The following is a 21,791-nucleotide window of genomic DNA, read 5'->3' as shown; positions in this document are numbered from 1 at the left end:
GTGCCTCAGTTTCCTCATCTATAAAATGAGGAGACAGATTAAGTGTTCTATGTGACCCCTTCCAGCCCTGAAGTTTGATTCTTTTCCTGAAAGTGTCTCAGATAATATATATGTATACATGAATATATATATATATATATATATATATATATATATATATATATGTGTGTGTGTGCGCACGTATACATACATATATGTGTGTGTGTGTGTATATATATATTACATATACATATACATATACATATATATATACATATACATATACATATACATATATATATACATATACATATACATATATATACATACATATATATATACATATATATATATATGTATGTATATATATATATGTATATGTATATGTATATATATATACATATACATATACATATACATATATATATATACATACATATATATATACATATATATATATATATATATGCCTACTACATCTGAGGCATCAAGAAAAACACTGTGGAGTGTATAAAAAGGGCATGGTTCCTTCTCTCAGTGTCCACATTTCTCTTGATAATTTATACTTACTTAGCTATCTCATCAGTATTCTACATTGATGAAAAGAAGTACATTTAAGAAAATCCCTTGGCTTTTCCCAAATAAAAGAGACAGAACAGAGGGTAGATGTGAGAACCGTTTGAGGCATAGGAAAGCCAAATTTTAGCAAGATCCCTCAAATGGACAGGGCCAAAGATATGCATACCAGAATGGCCAAGAATCAACAGAACAAGAAAAAGAGCAGATCCTACTTTGTGATGCTCTGTGTAACAGGAAGTCTTGTGTTTGGAATGAACAAATTCACAGAACAAAGGGAATACATTAGATATTCCCTAAGAGCAGAAATTGGCCAACAGTGCTTTTTTTTTTTAATGGCCTTTTTAGAATTCAGCTAATTTATATGTTGAAAACTAAGGAATTTCCCAGAACCCAAGTACAACTTTGTCTATGTTACTAACATCTCAGAGGCAGAAAACTGATGAAAAGTGATCCAGAGGGAGAGAAGCTCTTTTCTCAGTCAGAGGATAGAGACATAGGCAAAATCAGTATATTCTATTTATTTATTTTAAGGGAGATAAAAGAGTCTTGGGAGGTCAAGAACAGTAGCCAAAGGACAGCATACGCTTGACAAATAGGAGTCACTTGAACCTAAGGTTCTGGTCTTCTATTTTTTAAGGAAGAGATAGATGAAAATTTCCTTTAAATTCTTAGAACTTTGGGAATTTTGAATGTACATAGAAGTCTTAAAGCTTTTATCAGGATAAAATATGAAAAAACAGATATATATATATATATATTTCCACTAAGAATCTTTGAAATCATGTAGCCAGCCAGCAATTTTTTTGCACTTCAGTCCATTGGAATCCAAGCGTACATCATGACCAAGTTATTAAATAGGAGAAGAGTCTGGTGGGATGCAATGATACTTCTGTATTCGTCGAGAATTCCTTTTCCTTTTTTCTTGAGTACAGGATTCATTGATGAAATTACTATTCAGAAAACTGAAGGAGAGTCATAGATAAATCAGGATGTCCACGGATGATGCTGTTTCTATACAAACATAGAAATGATTGAAAGCATCCCATCCCAAGTCCAACAGGAGGGTGTGTGTATCCTAGAATTATACAGTCAGTTGAATTATGGAAGATGCTGTTGGAGGCCTAAAGAAGAAATCCCACCATAGCCTCAAGTCAGTCCCAATTAGCTCGCCCATGTGCAGATGTTCTTCTGGAATAAAATACTTCTGAAATTTCAGCCTGTAGAAAGGACCTACAATGCAAATTGGTTACCTCCTGGGTAGCTCATTAGTTACTACCAAGGGCTAAAAGGAGCAACAGTAACCAATGACATCATCAGAGATCATATGCTTCAGACCTTAATCATTTTAATTACCTTACTCTCTAGCTTGACTTTAATGGACATGAAGGAAAGGCTCCACAATAAATGATGTACTTGGCAGTTGTTAGAATGCTGAACCCAACCTTTCACTGCGTGGTTAGCTGTTCTTCACCATAGGGATAAGAACAGAGAGAAAGAAAAAAGATTTTCATTTGTGGGAAGCCTGTTCCTTCCTATTTCGTACAATGACACCATGGACTCAATTATTGGGATACACATATACACAAGTGAAACAGATAATATGGGGAAGAGAAAGACACTCCAGGTCATACGAGAGGCTTGTTTGATACATGCTTCTCACTGAGCACTCGATAAATGTCAGAATTCTGCTTTTGATCTTCATTATTCTAACCTTTTGTATGTGTGTCACTCAAAAAACTTTTTTGACTTAGACTAAATAAGCACTGATAAAGATGTACACTATTCTTATTTGTGGCATACACCTCCATTTTCTGCCCCAAATGGGGAAACAGCCATGAATCTCTTTATAATACCTGGCATGTATGCTAGTTGGTACTCGATAGAAGCTTATCAATTGACTGATTGATTGGTATACCGAGGAGTTGCTTCCACTCATCCTATTATGATTAGGGTAGTATATGACCAAAGATATGAGATTAAGAAATGCTGATCCATCCATAAATCTGTATACATTGGGAATTCTTTTGAAAATACAGCCTACTTTTGACGATTCACAGTTATAGAGGGAAAAACTAATTATACGTCTAAAAATTAAAACCTCATTGATAATATAACATAGTATATAATACTGCTTCTAGTGTCAAAGGACCTGGGTTCAAATTCTGCCTCTGGTACTCACTGCCTATATAATCTGGGGCAAATCACTTCACTTTTTCCTGGGTCTCTGTTTTTTCATCTGTCAAATGAAGGGACTGGCCTAGGTGGCCTTTGAAGTCTCTCCCAGCCATCAATCTCTATTCCTGTGATCCTGTTGGCTATGGAATATAAACACTGAGCTAGCTAGAGACTTGCTTATTCAACTGTTTTATGGCAAATTCATCCTTTCTATCTGGGTCCTGCTGCCAGCCGTTGAGGGTAGTGGAAGGGCCGAGATCATGGCTAATCCACAAAGTGGAAAACCTACTGCTCCATGATTGTGAGTTGAAATGCTGTAATCAGTTTAGACCCACACTTCCCTTATTTGTGAATAGTTTCATTTCTACCTGTATATCCAGGGCCAGAACAGTCAAATCTTCAAGGATTTTCTGCTATTATTTCATGTTAATAACAGCAATGACTCAGGTTCAGTTTCCTTCCATCACAATGTCTTGTTCTGGGTATTTAAGAGATTCTTGTGATACAAGACCATTATTTTGTGGTAATGACCTACTGAGAGATCTCCCAACTGAACAGAAGGTCACCTGGGTCACTCTTGTGTTATTACAGACAGATCACTCTCTGATTGCTACAACCCTTCCATGAAAGAGTCTGCCACTAGAAAATGGTCACATAAGAATCACCCTTTTGTTTTCAGTATTTGACACTTCCTTCCTATAACCTAATTCTAAACATTAACCTTAAGCACTACATATTTGCAGATCAAAGGATATCTGTGTTTTATATGTTGCTGTATTTAGTATCTTCCCTAAATTGTACTCTAAGCTAAAAAAAAAAGTATTAGCTAGTTCCATCTGAATCCAAGGCATATTAGCATGTCCTGCTTTTGATCTCTAAGTGATTAAACTTGAGGGAACAGATCCTAATGCCTGTTTATCCCAAAGAAGTTTCCTTTATTAATTCTCATCATCCAAGTACAAGTTTTCCTGTTTAATACACACACACACACACACACACACACACACACACACATTTTACACAGCCCTTTTGAGCAGGCTTCCTATTTGGAATAATGCTTTCCTTAGTTGCAAAAACAAAATCTAGGGGATATAAATTTTATTTCCTGGAAAATGGGAGTCAGAAAGTCAACAAGCATTTATTAAGTAGCTATTATGGGCCAGGCTTTGGTATAGACACCTATGGATCCTTTCACATCTGACTCTAACAAACACATAACTTTTATATGCAAACTCAGGTCACTTGAGTATCTCTGCCCATCAAATCAAATGCATGATCTATTCCATTTGTTAGTGTGGTGATTATTCTTTTCCTAAATATTCATCTTATTTTTTAAAATATTTTGTCATTATCATGCAGATGTTGTGTTTTTCCATGCATTGGTAGCTGATTGTCTTGTACTATGCCCCTTGGTAATATGTGGTATACATACTTGTATATTTATGTATGCATATAGGGGTCCCATTAACTCTCTATCGTTAGAAGTAAACATTGGCATTGAAATGGCTTCATTTGACTGATAACTCTTTGACTTTGACCTTTAGTAGCAAGTTCCTGGGAAGTCAGTTATCAAGAAGTTCAACCCACATACCCAAGTAGGCAGAACAGACTATTTCTTGAACATATTAGGTTTCTGGCATCTGGATTTTCTTTGGTTTCCTTAAAAAGATGCCCAGGAAATGCCACTTGGGGAAGCAATGACTAGAGTTCACTGATGGCATGATCAGATCAAATGCTGAGGATTTTAGAACTGAGGGACTGTAGACTTGGCATCAAGTCTGCCAGATGACTGTGGGTACCCTTACATCCCTTCCCTTCTAGTGGGCCCCCTATAAGAAGCAACCATATGATGTAACCTCAGAATTTCTCCTTAGAATGTCTCCTCACAGTCCTGTCTTCTCTGTTTGTGTTTCACTGAGCAGCATATTAATTAATCCTGGAAACCATCTCAAAATCCAAGAAGGTACTTTAGGATTCTTCATTGCAAGTGATGCCAAAGAAGTCAAGAGGTAAAATGGATGTTTTGTTCTAACTTTCCTTCTTTCCTGCATAAGTCACAACAGCTCCCCCCAAACCCAGAAACTTGGTGGGAGGAGACCATTGAGATGGAGGGTGAACGAGTGCAATGCTAAAGGACTTAAAACTTTTAAGAACTTCCTTTACATGGTGTCAATTAAAAAAAAAATCTCTGAACTTCTAGCATGGGCTGATTCATAGTTACCTTAATTATAGAAATGCCAGATTTCCATCTCATGGGCAGTATTGGCCTAAGTGAGATAACATGAATTTATTCTGCTACTGATGTTAACAATAATAACAGCAGCAACAACGTTTATAAAGCACTTACTAGGTGCTAGGCACTGTGATAAGCACTTTACAAATATTATTTCATGTGATCCTCACAACAGCCCTGAGAAGTAGGTGCTATTATTATCCCCATTTTACATGTGGGGAAACTGAGGTAAATAGAAGTTGTTACTTGTCCAGGGTTGCACAGTAAGTGAGATCAGATTTATAATCAGATCCTCCTGACTCCAAGTCTTGGCACTCTATGTACTAGATGCTCCTAAAACTATAGACTAATAATGGAATTTAATAAGCATTATTCAAGTCTCAAATTATACAAAAAATAATACAATACAAGGTAGAATATAAAAGGAATACAGGTAAAAGAAAGAATGAGGCAAACACATAAAAGCAGTGTTTCTCAAACTTTTTGATTTCAGGTCCCCGTTGAACTCTTAAAAATTATTGAGGACCCCAAAGAGATTTTTTTATGTGTGTTACATCTATCGATATTTACCATCTTAGAAATTAAAACTGAGATATTTTAAAATCTGCATTTATGAATTCATTAAAACAACAATAAGAAGTCTATATATGGTAACATAAATAACATAGTTCATGAAAAAAATATTTTCAAAAACTAGAAGAGTAGCATTTTATATATTTTTGCAAATCTCTTATCTGGCTTCATAGAAGACAACTAGATTCTCATGTCTGCTTCTATATTCAATCTGTTGTGATATGTGTTTTTGTTGAGATGTGAAAAAAATATAATCTTACACAAATGTGTAGTTGGAAAAGGAAGGAGGATTTTAACAGGTGAATAATGTCTTAATATTATTATGAAAATACTTCTGACATTATGGATCCCCTGATAGTGTCTCACAGACCCCCAGGGATGCATGGACTACACTTTGAGAACCACTTCTCTGGGGAAATTTGAGGACGGAGAAGTGTATGTCAATTGATGAGAGTTTTCTTCCCCCATATGTAGAAGCAGGGTCAAATCTGGTTCCCCTTCAGGGTCTTCTGCAATTGGTTTCTGTGTCTTTGCTACCAGAGCTCCAACTCCTTGAAAATGGGACAGAGCGAATTCAAGCTGGGTTGGTAAATAGGACTGACTTCCTTGCCCTTCTAAGCTCACCATTAAGAAGGAATGCATAAAGGTCCAGATTAGTAGACAGAAAAGCTTGACACAGCAGCTCTGCTACATGAGCCTGAGGCTAGGGAGCCCTGCAGAAATGTAGATCACTTATGCCTCCCCCTACTCCCATTTGTATAATTCCCTTTCCCTTTGCATCTCTCCCTAATGAATGTCACCAACACAAAGTGGTCCAAGAAACAAATTACATCCTGTAATATTCAGTAGTGCAACATGTCTCATTTCTGTGCTTTATGGTATTCACAAATACATGCTGACATATAAGTACAAGACCAGGCTGTGATTTTCCATGGTGTGGGGGAGGTGTCAGGGCAAATGCTGTCAGTTAGGGGATTTCAAATAGATGTGTAGGCAGAAAGCCACAGAAAGGACTTAGGAGATTTGAATGGAACTAGACAAGTTGGTTTTTTTATTTGGTTTTCAACGGAAAACTTGATTAAGATGACTTGCTATTAAGTATATACATATATATATATATATATATATATATATATATATATATATATATATATATATATATATATATATATATATATATATATATATAGTCAACTAAAAAAAAGCAGCAGAAATGAATGAGTTAGAGCTGTGGAAAACCCAAATGACCAGATCAGGTAGTGTTATAGGGGAAGGCGGGGCTCAAATGATCAGAATCCTGGGGAAAATCTGGTTGGGGCCAGTACATGACCAACATAATCAAGGCATAGCATTTTCTCATTTATTTGTAAGCAGCCTCAATAATAGTCTTTGGTACATAGCCATCCAATGGACTTCATGGCATCATCTATACAGAGACAGCAAGTGGAAAGTAAAGGACCCCCAAAGAAGAGCTAGGCCTGGATTTGTAATTTTATTTATGTAGGGAATTTGGGGGTGAGGAAACTCCCTCTAGTAGCTCAGGTTAGCACCTTCTTTGCAATTAGCAGTCTTTGAAGGTTGCCTATAGCATGCTTCTCAAACTTTTGACTTCAGGACCCCTTTTTACTACTAAAAATTATTAGGGCCCCTAAAGAACTTGTATTTATGTGGGTTAGAGTTATTATTTGTCTTATCAGAAATTAAAAATCTTAGTTTTAGTATGAAAATAGTTTTGACCATGTAGATCCCATGAAAGGGTGTTGGGGACCCCCAACTATAGACTTTGAGAACTGCTGGCCAGAGTGCTGCAAAAGTTAAGTGACTTGTCCAGGGTCACACTGACAGTATGTATCAGGTGTAGGATTTTAGTGCATGTCTTTCTGCCTTTGATGCAGGCTCTCTAGCTACTGTGACAAGCTGTCTCTTGACTAAGACATGTAATCACAATATGTTACTTAAGACCCAGGTGACTGCTCTTTTCCTCACGTATCTAGGGAAGCAAGGCACTTAACAATGAGACTCAGTTTCCTTATTTGCAAAATGGAGATAATAATAGTCCCTACCCTACAGGGTAGGGCAGGTAGTTGGTGCAGTGGATAGAGTACCAGGCCTGGAATGAGGTAGACTAATCTTCCTGAGTTCAAATCTGTCCTCAGACTCTGTTTGCCTCAGTTTCCTCCTCTGTAAAATGAACTGCAGAAGGAAACGTCAAACCACTCCAGTATTTTTGCCAAGAAAACCCCAAATAGTTTCATGAGAGTTGGGCATGATGAAATTACTGAATAACAACAACAAAACCCCGCAGGGGTTGTTACAAGGGTATCATAAGATAATCTATGCAAAGCACACTGCAAATATTAAAGAGATACATAAATGTTAGCAATTATATTGTTGCCTATAAAATGAGGAGGATGAACTGAATGACCTCTTATGGTTCCTTCCAGCTCTAAATCTATCATAGTAATGCCTCCTGTGTGCCAGAAATTTAATAAAATGGATTTCATCACACCACTAATACTAAGTCCTCATAAGGCATTATTCTATGCGTTGTTGTAGACTTACCTTATATTACCTCATTTGGTCCCATCAGAACATCCTATTAATTAGGTTTTGTTGCTTGAATATCATATAATGAGTGATCTTTTGAACCAGGCTGGGGACCTTTTGTAGATGCATGCCTGTTAAGTCTTGTTTAATCAAGGTGAAATATTCACTGAGAGCATATACATGTGTTCTTTAGTTGATTGCCTTTTTTTTTTTGTATTGAGGAGTTTAAAATACGTAGCTATGCAGGACCTTAGAAATCACCTAGTTTAAATCCCTCATTTTACAGATGAAGAAACTGAGGCTTAGGAAGCTGAAGTGATTGTCCAAGGAGTGGAGGAAAATGACAGAGCTGGATTAAAACCCAAATCTTCTGACTTGAAATTGAGCACCCTTTCTGGGGAGGATAGATCACCCAATGACTTAGCTTCATAAACTTAGGCAAATCACTTCATATCTCTGGACTTCATCAGTAAACAAGAGTATTTGACCAGCTGATCTTCACGGTCCCTTCCAATGCTCATGGTATATGGCTGCCATTTTGCCTTCTGGATGTTGATGCTGGATTTCATATCCCAGAGTCGCCATCTGACTCAAACACCATCTGCTCTTCCTCTCCATCACCACCATTCTTTTTGCTTAATGAGCAAAGGTTATTTCAAAGCATCACCTTTGTAAATTTTGAGCAAGGAATAGCCCCATCTATCTCCCATGTTCCTTAAATCTTTAGTTTGCTTCTAAGGAATCGAGAGATCTGAGTGGTGAGCTTGCCAGTGGCTGGGCCTTCACTTTCCACATGTTCAGCTGAGGTACCCTACATGATGCTCTCAAAGATGAAAGACAAGCGAGCTAATCTTCTGGGTTACATTATCAACCTTTCCCCCAGTTACTTTTTCAATGAAAGTTTATTAGAAGAAGCACTAACTCGAAGAGCAGAGCCTCATGTTTGAAATGAAGGGTCTTGCAGTAAACACTTCCATCTTTAAACGTCTAAACCTTTCAAAAGATTAAAGGAAATTAGTGCTGGCATGTTTCATTAATTTGGCACCATAGCAGGAGGAAATGTGGGACTCATTTCATTTGGGTGGATTAAGAAATGTGTCAATTTTTCCATTCTCTCTCTCCAGGGCATTTTTTTACTGCAAAGCCTGTCATGATGACATCACAGATCCCAAAAGGATAAAAAAATGTGGCTGCAAACGGCGTAAGTAATATTTCTTCTGCTTTTCCTCCCCTACCAACCCCCACCCCTCAACCTCGCTTCCTTTCCCATCTCCTAAGGAAACTGTTCCACTTAACGACTTTGCTTAAATGTGTTTATGTTTCACACACTGGTACAAAGAGACTTGGAAATAAATATTGTTTGCTCAGTTGGCAAATCTGCCATTCACATCAGCCCAGACCACCACTCTCCCTGTTTTCTCTCCCTTCCCCCTGCCTTTTCCTGTTCCTTCTCCAAGAAGTGACCTAAATGAGTTTTCATGGCCTCCTGACTTAAGAACAGTGCTGGTGAAGATGAGTCTGATCTGGGAGGGTAAAATTCAATATGCAAAAAATGGGGGGTGGGGGAGGGGAAGGGAGGAGGCAAGGCATCCAGCAGTCCTCCTTCAGCCAGAGGGAGCTCAAACTAAGGCAATTTTATTTCCTGATAGTATGATCTTGCTGGCTAGTGGGACTTAACAGGGCATTAAGATAAGCAGGACCCAGTCAGGATATCAAATCATAATGACATCTGACACCCTTTCTATTTATCATCCAGATAGATGAGGTCATAAGATTCTGGCACCAAAGGGGGAAAAAAAGTGAAATTGAGATATCTTCATTCATCCTGGCCTTAGATCATTGCCAGGCAGATTTACTTTGATTATTTTACTCAAGAGAAGCAGCTTGACATAGATCGTGGATGACTGGTCTTAGAGCAGAAAAGTCAAGTGTGACATAGAGCATGGATGACTGGTTCTAGAGCAAAGAAGTCAAGTCAGTTCATCTAGCATTCATTAAATGCCTACTGTGTGCCAGGCACTATGCTAAGCTCTGGAGCTACAAAGAAAGAAAGGCAAAAGACAGTCCTTGCTATCAAAGAACTGCCAGCTTGATGAAGGAGTTCACAGTCTAATGGAAGACCTGGTTCAAGGCTCTCCTCTGACACATATTGGCAAGGTGACCCTGGGCAAGTCACTTAACCTTAGAGAGTCTGGCAACTCTCTAAGATTATGAGTGGCTGAGAAGATGCTGGCCTGCATTTGGTGGTGGAAATTTCATCATTTCATTTCTTCATCACAGGTCCAGTCACTGTCCTTATTCTGTCTCACTCAAGGAGGCATTTGTCTGTTCTTTCACTCTCTGTGGTCCCCAAAGGCAGAATAGGCTGCATTCAGTATCATATGGCATGCCTATCTCAAATCCCTTCCAAGCCAAGCCCCAAGAAGGCTCTTTAAATATGGAGATTTATGGACTGAAGTGACTACCTTTTCTAGAAATGTTGAACAGGTATTACCCATTTTTTGTTCAGTGACTCATATCCATGGGGGAAATGGACTGGGCATTCTCTACTTTTTTAATGGCAGGGTGGGGAAGAAGAATCATCAGTCTTGATATAATGATATTTTTATAATAATAATAACAATAACAATAACAGCAACCATCATACAGTGCTTTAAAGTTTACAAAGTTCTGTATATATTATCTTATTTGATTTTCACAACAGCCCTGTGAGGGTTACTATCTTTTATTATCTATTACTATCCTCATTTTACTTATAAGTAAACTGAGGCATAGAGATGTTAAGGATACTCAGGATCATAGGGTTAGTAAGTCTTTGAGGCAGGATTTTAACTCACCCAAAGTTCCTCATTCTTTCACCTCTCCCAGCTGAAGGTGATTAAATGGTGTCCTAGAAGTCAAGTCTTCCTCCTTGAAAAGAAATTGATTTCTAGTGGAAAATGCTAAGTAAATCTGTTTTTTTAATGGGAAAAACTAGTCTCTCCAGCTTTCTTTGCAGGGTGGCACCTTTGGCTGAAGGTACCATTTCCAAGTCTGATCTAATGTTTGATTGCTTCAGAATAGAATGTAAGCAGATTAAAATCTGAAATAGTCCAAGCTGAATTGGAAAATAGACATGGATCATAGAGTCTCAGTGGCTGTCTACTCCATGCCGTGGGTGCTCTGGATAGGAACTGGACCTGTGATTTCATTTATGTGGGCAGTTATTCAATAAGGCAACTATGCATGCAAGTGGACAACTTCTCTACAACTATTAGTCTTGGAGAGCTAGCTACTTTGAGCAATAAGAGGTTAAGTGACTTGTCCAGGGTCACACAGTTAGTGTGTACAGTGGCAGGAGTAGAACTCAGGTCTTTCTGGCTCCCAAAGCCAACTCTCTACCCAGTCTGCCATGTTGCTTCATGGTTTAATCCATAGCCAAACAAAAATCATCCTCTGCAATATGCAATATATAAGTACTCATCTGGCCTTTGTCTGAAGACTTCCAGCAAGGGACAACCCAGTGTTTCCTGAAGTGTGACATGGGAATGGGGTGAGCAGGCCAAATGGGGAATACGTCAATGGCTGATCCACATGGAAGGGATGATTGGGCACCAGCCTTTGATTTATTGTCCCTTCCACTAAATCCTGAGAGTTATCGCAGAAGGGCTGAGGTAAGAGTTATTGTCTGGTTGCTTTAGATAATGGAGTGGCCCCAGAAAGAGGGGTTTATTAACTATAACAAAGATTCTTATCCTTCCCATTCCCAGCAGGAGACATAGTGAGTACAAGGGCAGCTGTTGTGTGAAAGAAATCCCTCTAATGGCTGCAGAGGGAACTCAGGCTCTTCTGGAAGACTCCATGAAGAGATCCACTTTCCCAAAGTTTCTTCTTGATGTGAAGAATCCACAGAGAAACAATTCTTTTGTTCCGAGGACCCTCCCAAATAGCTAACCCCAGGAGGGTACAGAGCCTGAGAAAAATCAAATTATGTGCCCTTCCCCTTCATCTCCTTAGTATTCATATACTGGTGAAGCAAGGTTTGAATGAATATCAAAGGGAATCTTAAAGGAACTACTCTTTCTTACTGTAGCCATCCCTAGCCCTATCTGTATCGATAACACTGTAGATGAACACTTCAGAGTTTTTTGTTTCTTTCTTTTATTGATTTACTTATTTTTTAGTCCTGGCTAGTGTATGTGAAGGAGTAGCTGGAGGGCCTGAGGTGGAAGAGATTCATTGGAATGTCTGATGGAATGTTGGTGCCAGAGGGGAACTTAGAAACTGCCTTGTCCAACCCTCTCGTTCAATAGATAAGGAAACCTAGGCCAGAGAGAGGAATGGACTTACCTAAAGTCACATGAAGAGTTAGGGGCAAAACTGAGACCAGAATCTATTTTTTAAAGAGTGTTCTATCTCTTAAATCATACCTTGGGCAATCCTCTAATTCGCCATACCCTGGGGATAACTCTGAGACCCACTGACTGCCTGGATTGGTCCAGTCATCCAAAGATATGTAAACAGAAAGAAGAGAGAAGGAACACACTTCTCTGGGTTTGCCATTTACTGTGTGACCTTGGCTAAATCACTCTGTCTCTCTGAACCTCAGTTTCCCTACCTCTTAAATGAAGGGATTGGACTAGATGGCTCCTAAGATTCACTCAACCTCTATCTAAATCGATAGTCCCATGAAATCTTGGAGAAAGGGAACCAGCCCTCTTCAAGTAAACTAAACTCTCAAGGAAAAAGAGAAACCCTTAAGACCACATCCAAGTAACCATGCCCTTGGTAGGCCAGTAGAAGAAAGACCAGGTTATAGAAGGTGGAAGAAGGAATAGGAAAGTGAATGAGGGTGATGGTGACATTAAAACAAGGGTTCTTAACTTCTGTGTGCATCTTGTCAGGCAAAGCCCATATCTAGACTTTGTCTCAGAAAAAATGGTTTTGAATGCGTTAAATAAAATACAGAGGATTGCAATGGAAGCCAATCATATAGAAATGCAGTTATCCAAATATTTGTAAAAACAAGCTCATGGACCTCAGGTTAAAAATCCCTATATTGAAGTGATATGGTGGAGAAGGCTCAACCAAGGATCCTTCAGAGTCAGGTTTCTAATGACTCCAAATGAAATGAAAAGAAACAAGTAAATACCTTTTCTTTTTTTTTAAAGATGCTGAGGGCAAATATTTGACCTACCAGGGTATTTTCTCTCACTCTAGTCCTAGACAAGCCAACAGCAATAGTTACTTTCCCTACTGGAGTGAGAGGGGGGGGGGAGAGAGAGAGAGAGAGAGAGAGAGAGAGAGAGAGAGAGAGAGAGAGAGAGAGAGAGAGAGAGAGAGAGAAGAGAAGAAGAAGAAGAAGAAGAAGAAGAAGAAGAAGAAGAGAGAATATGCTCATAACTGTTAGAAATGATTTTATTTTCATCATTTTCCTTAAAGATAGTTCAGCTACTGAAGCATATGATTTTTAATCACGTGTAGCCTGGATCATTGCAGAAGCAGTGTCTCTTGAAAAGCTAAACCAACATGACAAGGTTTTGTTTGGGTTTCCCTCCCTCCCCTACCCCCACCTCCATTGCAGGTCTTGGCTGTCAAGCTAATATTTGACAGCAAAGTGGATTGTCCAAATATTTTTTTTCATAATTAACAAGGCAGAGCAGTCAGTGTTAGAATGAAATGCAGATGAGGGGGGGTAGAAAGTGAATTGCTAAAAATAAACCTCCCCAGGCACGCAGGTGAGCAAAATGGGAAAGAGGTATTTTTTGTGACAAAGAAATCTTAATTACAAGGGCATTAATTATCAGAATCTTCCCCAACCAGTCAAAAGCCAGGTTCAAGAATAATGCATTGGTAGGCCCATGTCTTTTTGGAGGCTGTCTATACATTCACCATGACAGCATCAAGGCCTGAGCAAGAAGCTGACCCACATAGCCATTTGTCCAAACCTGTTAGGTTAGGTATTAATAATTTACCTAGGAGTGGTATATCTCCACAAAGCAAGGATAATTAAAATAACCGGCCTTCCTTTTACAGCTTCTTCCCTCCCATCTTCCTTTGTCAAATAACCTGTAATGTTTCATGTCACCTTGTCCAGAGGAATTCCCAAAGGTGGAAATCCACTGTGCTTCTAAACTGGTCATTCAGTGTTTATGTAGTTTTAACTTTTGCATTTCTTTGATTTCCACATAGCTTTCCAAGGAAGAGAAAAGCACAATTTGGCCCGAAATGAAAGCTCTTGGAGTCAAATCTTTGCTCCTTTTGTTTTTGTATGGCAAACCTGCTTTAACTGTTTATATTACCTGCACCCCAGCTTTTAAGCTTACAGAGAAGGGAGGCATCAGAGGGGACAAGTCATGTATAAATTGATGTGTTTGAAGAAATTTTACTTAATCTTTGATAATTGACATATTTTTGATTTATTTTTTTTTCTCTTGCTGCCTTGGAACACGGGCCCTACTCTATTTTAACTGCACACTGGTAGTGATATATTGTGAGTAAATTGGGTTCCTAGAAGCCCAGAGTCCAGTCCCACCTGTCTTTCTCTAGAAGAAACTCTTTATTTCTGTATAGTTTCAGTTCTTTTCTTTTTGATATTTATGTTGCATGTAGCAGTGACATCATACCCACACCTCTCTCATCCTCCAACACAGTCCATAGACTAGCAAAGAGCTGGAGACAGTGGGTTGCTCAACCTGCTGTCCGATCATCCCCACCTGCGCTACCTCCCCCTTCCTCGTCAGCTCCCAACACGGTCTTATTTTTTCCATTTGGAAATAAGACCTTGACAACAGTGTTTCTCTTAAATGACTTTGAACCTATCTCATTACTTTTTAGGGGAGACCAATAATTACCACCATCGCTGTGTATGTCGGATGAAGTGGGGGTCATTGACTTGCTTGCCTTTGAAAAATTAGGCTCAGCCTCCACTGCGACCGTACTTGAATTCATATTCAAAAGAAAGTCCATATGCTGTATATATATTCCTTCATGGTGATATATATGATGTGTATTGGTACTTTATATGTAAAAATGCTAATTTTTATATATACAGTCACAGATATTCTATAGAGAGGCACTTGCTACCACATACATATCTATCTCTCTATATAAGGTAGTGAATTAATTGTGTGAGTAGCTTTGGAAATCTAGATATCTGAAGGGCTGGAGACAAGTAAATGCATTGTGGTAATTATTTCCAACAATCTGTAAAGTTTCCCTGTCTCCTTCACTATAAAATTACTCTTTCACATACATGAAACAGTAGTTCCCTAGGGCCACAACAAAAGGATTAAAAAAAAATACTTTAGCCCCTGCTCATCCCTCCATCTGCTCCCTTAGTGCTGGTCAGGCATCCTAGAAAGATGATACATTCAGTCCTGCCAGAAGAATGCTGCCTTTGCAGCAAATGGTTCTCTACTGGCCACAAGAAATTAATGCAAGTCCCCAGACCCTTAATACATTCCCAGGGAGCATATTTCTTGCCCAGTAAGATGTGGTCTATGAGGAAATTTAGAGCCCAGTGTCTCTAAATACATGCTGGAGAAACGTGGCTTAGAAAATATTATTATGGTCCGTGGTCCTGAACAAGGTGTGTCAGACTGGTAAAAACCAACCTCCTTCATGGGTCTTCGGGTTGATTCAATAGCAGAGATTGATGGAGATGTTATTCCAGTGACAGATCCTGCCCCCGTTTCTGTGCTGCAGTGCACTAAGGCTAATCATTTGGATGGAGCTATCTCCTGAGTTTGGAGGGGAATGATGCAGTAATTCAGTGTTAAAAGTGGCAGCCCAACTTTGGAGCCCCTGAGGCCATGGAATTCTAATACAGTTGACTGAGCAACTCTCTCCACCCCATCCCTGAGTGGATAATGAGAGTGAGTCAACTTCTAGATTCCAGATCCAAAGACTAAATCGGATATCCCTTTGGAGTTTGAGGGATGGCACAGAAAAAACCACCAACCAAACTGTGCCAAGCTCCTCAGAGTCTTCTTGTCATAAGATGGTCATTGGAGGCAGAACCAATTCATTAGCTGGGTGTGTTGATGCTAACTTACTAGCTTTTCTTTTTCCTTCTTTCTGTTCTTGGAACAGAAAGTCCTTCCACCTGGAAGAACTTTCTTCTCCCTCCAGAAGCTAATGGGAGGAATTTAGCTAAGTGAAGACATCAGTCCTAATTTATAGGGCCTGAACCAACACTCCCTGATTCCCACTGTCACATCAAACAAATGCCTCAGCTGCCAAGCCTTAGTGGACATTTTCTTCCATGGTTATTTTTATTTCTAATTTTAGTTCCTCCCCCAGCACAAGAGGTGAAGCTCCAAGGCTCATACTTGGGAATGACCCTTCTTTGCATTGAACTCTTAATATCTTGAACAGTGATTTTCAAGTGAGGTTTTGGTCTGAAAACGGACTATAAATTGTCCAGCAGAATCTTTTTTTTTCCACACTGGTCTTTTCCTTGACTTTGCTCAGTTTGAAACCAAAGATGGTTTTCCAACAGTTGGAAAACTCCATCTGGAGCCTGACAGTGCAGTATTGCTTTCTCCTGCCTCCTCCAATCCACCCTGGAAATTAAGATTCCACAATTGGAAACTGGCTGACAGTTTGGTTGCTGATGTGGGAGGCAGATGGTACTGAAGACAGGATATAATCCAACTCACTCCCCCATTCCAGGCTTGGCTTGGAAGGGCCAACTCAAGTGAGAACTTGAGTTTGACAGCAGATTGTCAATCTGCCTTGAAGAAATATCAGCAATGTGGACATGTTTAGTCCAGAGGGGCTGCGTTTTGCAGAGTTTTCTCTTCCCTTATTATAACCACATTTTCAAATACATGAGAAGTTTTCCAGTGGCACCACTGATCGTTTCTTGATTTTAAAGCACGAATTGGCCACTTGAGATTCCTTCATTTTGCCAACACTTCCTCCTTGGCGCTGCAGATAATACTAGGAAATAGAAGTGAACAGCCTCTCATTAATGATCTTCTTCCTTCATTGTGCCCCAGGAAAACGCCCACACATAGTTAGAAGGTTGTAGGGGTGGCTATTTCTAAGAACACCCCAGCAGGGTGATTTTCTTTTTTTTGGGGGGGGGGAATGAGGTCCAGAATCCAGTCCTGGCCTGAGGATTCATTTGGTTTCAACCTCATAACCAGAGACCAAGCAGAAGGCACTTTATGATTTGGGAAAAAAAAATACTAATTAGCAACTCCAGGTGTTCGTAACCCTGCTTTCAGGTTGGAACTTTTGAAAAAAGCCAAATTTATCCTCTGGTGATACTTGCCAGGCCCAGGCCAGGAGACTTCCCCTGGAGCATTATGGAAAGAAGGGGAGACAGCTAACCTTGTGCATTAATTGTTGGAAACACGCAACACAGTTGTCTTTTATGGCCAAGGAAGCTTCAGTGGAAGCCACAAGTTGATCTGCTGGTGGCTTAATCTGGTTCTAGTTAATGCTGCCCAAAGCATTAGAACCAGCTTGCTTGCTAGGCACCACTTCCTGCTGTCCCTTCCTCCCCATCCCCACTCCCCTCTGCAGCCATTAAAACTCCACCCTGGATCAAATGAAACCGGCGAATTGAAATGACCGTGTTCCCCATTTCAATTCTTAAGGAAAGCCGAGGCACTGAGGGCTGGCCCTCCCAGATCTTTTCTCTTGACCAGCTGCCCTTCTGTATGGTTCCACTAGATGGCCTTGCAGGCCTGCTTTTTGTTACCATTGAAAAATACTTGATTGAATGATGGGGCTATGGTGTGGGAAGGACAAACGGTGGGGGACTATTTTAAAAAATTGTGTTTTTTTAAGGAATCACCAGGAGAGAGAAGCACCTTGTCTTGCCTGTGGTAGAGCCAGACTAAGAGTTGGCATACCTGCCCTGAAAAAATTCACAGTTAACCTCTGCATTTGAAACAAGTTGACTTGGATTTTTTAAGTGGCATGTTGCTATCTACAATGCTCCCCAACCCCTATCCCCACTCTAGACTGTCCCTGGATTTGGCAGCGGACTTAAAGAAATAGCAACATTAGCTTTTAGAACCAATTTTAAGCAAAAAAAGAGAGGCATTTGGGGTCATTGTTGGCATCCACTGTTCACCTTTCACCAAAACAAAACCAAATGGATGAAAGGAAGCAGAGTTAGCAAGGGAGTAAGCTTTGAAATCTTAGGTCATCGCCTCCAAATTTTTATTTCCTCTCTTACTCTTCTATTTAAAATTTAAGGAAACTGTTATTCCAAAATAATACTCACTTTGTTATAAACTCTCAGAGATCCCACCCATCAGTGGGGAGATGTCCAATGTCATTAACTGATAAAAAAAATGTAGAATAAGGCAATGCCAAATGCTCTGGGATGCTCTGCTTGATGGGCACAAGATGCCAGGTAACCTCTTCTGGCCCCAGGTGGGTTTTTTGAGGGCTGAGCTCAGAAGAGCCAGGCTAGGGACAGGGGCAAAAGAGTACCTAGGTCTAGCTAGGAGATGATTCAAAGGAAAGGTTTCCGAATATTCCCCCAAGGCCGTGCAAGGTGGCTACTCTCTCAGCACATGATCACTCGGGACAGGTATTTCTTTCAGAGAGTTTGATCAAGTGTGAACCCATCTTTAATCATTTCTGCATTGTCTTCAGTCCTCTCACTAGTCATTCTTGCTAATATTGTGTGATGTTGTTTGTTTTTCTCTTTTAATTTTAATAGTGTATTTGGTATGAGTGTAATATGACTGGGGAAGGAATAAATAAGAAACGCATGTTTTCCTTTTTTAAAAAAAATCACATATATTGCTTTGCTATAATGGTTAATCTTTTTACAGCAAGTCTTTTTTTTTTTTTGCTGCCTATTTTAACAAGTTAAAAGCCTGTTTCCTGCATGCTAACAATATGAACTCTCAAAATGATGCGTGGTCTTCAAACGACCAACTGAAATAACAGTTAAACACAGTCCCTTGCAAGGCTTTGGTTTAAAGTAGTGCTTCCCTCTGGATCCCTCAGAGTAGGGGATTTCAATTGCCTTAGTTCTTTGGGTGTAATTCTTATGGAAAGAGTTCCCAAAGTCATCCTTCCATTCACCACATTGCCTCCCACCACTATCACTCTTCCTTTACGCTTAAAGATGGTGGTTTTTTTTTAAATAAGTGTGTCAGATTCTATTTTTGCATATAGAAAAGGCAGTATGGAAATGAAAACCAAGGACTTTTGCTAATGAAATTGGTGGCCCTCTCTTCTACTGTATAACTTGATTTTTTTTTTAAAGAGAGATACTAAAAATAAAATTTTTAAAAAAGACATTGAATGCAAAACCAGTTAGTCTTCTTATCCATTTGTGGTAATAGTAGTTAAAATTTTAATACTTCCCTTATAGAATTAAGAAAAAAAAATCAAAGGCATGATTTCCCAGTTGGGTTAGTTATTCAAAAATTCATTTTTAATGAAATTATACTAAAGTTGCCTTCCTTCTCCAAGCTTCAACCACTGTTGTGAGTCAGCAACAGGAGAAGGCCTGCTGAATAGAGTACACTAGTCTCTTCCCGATCCCTTCGGTTCAAACAGCACGGTCAAATCTTTTTCCATAAAAGCTAAGCTCAGAGGAATGATATACCATGCAGTGTGCAAGGTGGTTGCTACATGATGATCTGTCTGAACAGCTGTAAGATAACTCGACCAGCTAGGATGCTAAAAGAACATGTCACTGGAAATGTGAGCAAAGTTTAAAGGAATGGAGTTGCTGCTGAAGAGATCACTCATTCATCTCCCCCAGTGCCTGTTTTTCACAATCATAACGTTACCCTTGCTTGACAAATATACTGTATGGCAAGTCATAAAGGTCTTAGAACAGGACTTGACCCATTTGAGAGATTTAAACCTCTCTTCCTGGTGACTGTTGCATTCAAGGAGGGCAAAACCACAAGCCATATTTTAAAATAACACTGCTGCCATCCTAGGGGGAGGAAAGGGAAAAAAAAAACAGACCTCTGGTGGAACCTGTGGGCAGAAGGAACACCCCTCTTTGGTCCACATTGACATCAGAGGATTTTGTATTTTTGCCTAAAAATTTGCAGTTGAGTACCCCAATTTTCTATGCAGAGAGATGCAGACCAGTTCACGTTAAGTGATTAATAATGATATGCATCTGGGGTGCCATCCAAAGTAAGACCAGAGAGCCTTTCAGGCTTATATTGCAACATGAATTGGCTTGGTGGGGTACAGTGGGAGTACCAAAGGATGTCTAGACAGTTGTGTTACCTTGACAATTTAGGTTTTCACCAGCAGTCTATATGGACAAAACAATATTACTTCTTTCTGAGAGAACCACTATGGTGCTCAGATCTCAAATGAGATCAGTATAAGGTCTTGATTTTGTTGTTGATTTTTAAAAAATCCTCTGTTCATTTACCCCACCCCCCATTAAGAAAAGCAAAAACAAAATAAAGGAAATTAATTACCCAGTAATTTGATGAGATTATATGTCTCTATGCATATGCGTATATATATTAGCATATATATGTCTATTGCAAACCATACGGCATTTATATAAATGTTAGCTATTTTTATCTGGATTTGGTTGGTAGGGGGAGATAAAAACTAATGTGGTTTTCAAATTCTCTCCCCTTGAAGCAAGAAATACATCCTTGAGTGGCTAAGTATATTCTGGTGGACCAACCTCCCTTATGCTTCTGGTGATTTCTTTTTTGTAAACAGCCTTTAATGTCAAATATGCAGCATTAGCCAGGAGTAGCTGCATTTCTTATATGGACAGATTTGGATATTTGTTCTGTCAAGAGTAAATTTAAATTCCTATAGGCATCATGTAAACTCACTCCCAGGAAGTTCAGCAAAGACATCCTTAGATTCTATATTAACACGTAATCGTTTTGCATCTAATTTGATGAAAGCTGTCCCAGGCTCTGCCTAATGCTAAGAAATAGATGGAAATTGGAATGCCTACATATTAGATATCTTTTGCATTTTTGAAAAAAAAATCATTTCTTGTTCCAAATTAGCAATTAATTGATTGGCTGTGTGCATATTTTGCCCTCTTACAGTAATCAGGCCGGGGGGAAAATGTTGGTGATATTCTTCTGTCTTTAATTTGTTCTTTTCATAGAAAAACCTGATTGCAATTAGCCATTCTCTTTTCCTGTGGTCACCCATTTTACCTTGGAGGGGGAGCATATAACATACGACAGCCTTGGGGAATCCAAAGACAATTTTTCTTTTCCCTGTTTTTTGATGTGCAGCCAAACTGTTATCAATAATCGTACTGCATTTTTTTTCTGGGTCAAGACTGTTAATGTAAACTAAGGCCTGTATTAAATCCCGTCAATTACCTTCCAGCTGTCTTGTTATGTATAACCTTGCCATTAACCTGCCGCTCTTCCTCTCCTCCCATCCAACCACATGGTTATAGCCAAGATGTCCATCTACAAGAGAATGAAACTGGCATGTTGTTTTGATTGCGGACGTTCTGAGCGTGACTGCTCTTGCATGTCAGACAATGTGCATAGTAACATGGACACCCTTGAGAGAGCCTTCCCACTTTCTTCTGTCTCTGTTAATGATTGCTCCACCAGTTTACATGCCTGTAAGTTTTAACACCAACACATGATGTTCCGTGTCTTTTGTGTCTGTGGTATTATCATCCCCGTCTTGTGCTGTGCCCTGTGGTCCCTTGCATTTACAAGGCTGATGCTCTTTCTAATGTCATCTCTCCTGTGGTCCTTTATTTACCTTTCTA

General features: G+C 39.3%; 1 protein-coding gene across 5 annotated transcripts in view; it reads left to right on the top strand.

Annotated features, from left to right (window-relative positions):
• Positions 1-21,791, top strand: part of KCNMA1 (potassium calcium-activated channel subfamily M alpha 1) — a 909,315-nt gene that overhangs the window by 748,871 nt on the left and 138,653 nt on the right. For 3 of the 5 annotated variants that reach the window (XM_078150867.1, XM_078150865.1, XM_021006026.2), the window contains exons 17-18: positions 4,656-4,742; positions 9,211-9,287. In XM_078150867.1, coding sequence (XP_078006993.1) covers positions 4,656-4,742; positions 9,211-9,287 — 164 coding nt within the window. Of the gene's footprint in view, positions 1-4,655; positions 4,743-9,210; positions 9,288-14,549; positions 14,559-21,464; positions 21,639-21,791 lie in introns of all 5 variants that reach the window. The other 2 variants (XM_078150866.1, XM_078150868.1) reach the window with 2 other exon arrangements.

This window comes from Phascolarctos cinereus, unplaced genomic scaffold (genome assembly GCF_003287225.1).
Source record: "Phascolarctos cinereus isolate Bilbo 61053 unplaced genomic scaffold, phaCin_HiC Scaffold_3;HRSCAF=262, whole genome shotgun sequence".
Lineage (NCBI taxonomy): Eukaryota > Metazoa > Chordata > Mammalia > Diprotodontia > Phascolarctidae > Phascolarctos > Phascolarctos cinereus.
Note: the sequence above shows the minus strand (reverse complement) of the source record. Positions and strands in the feature narration are given on the sequence as shown.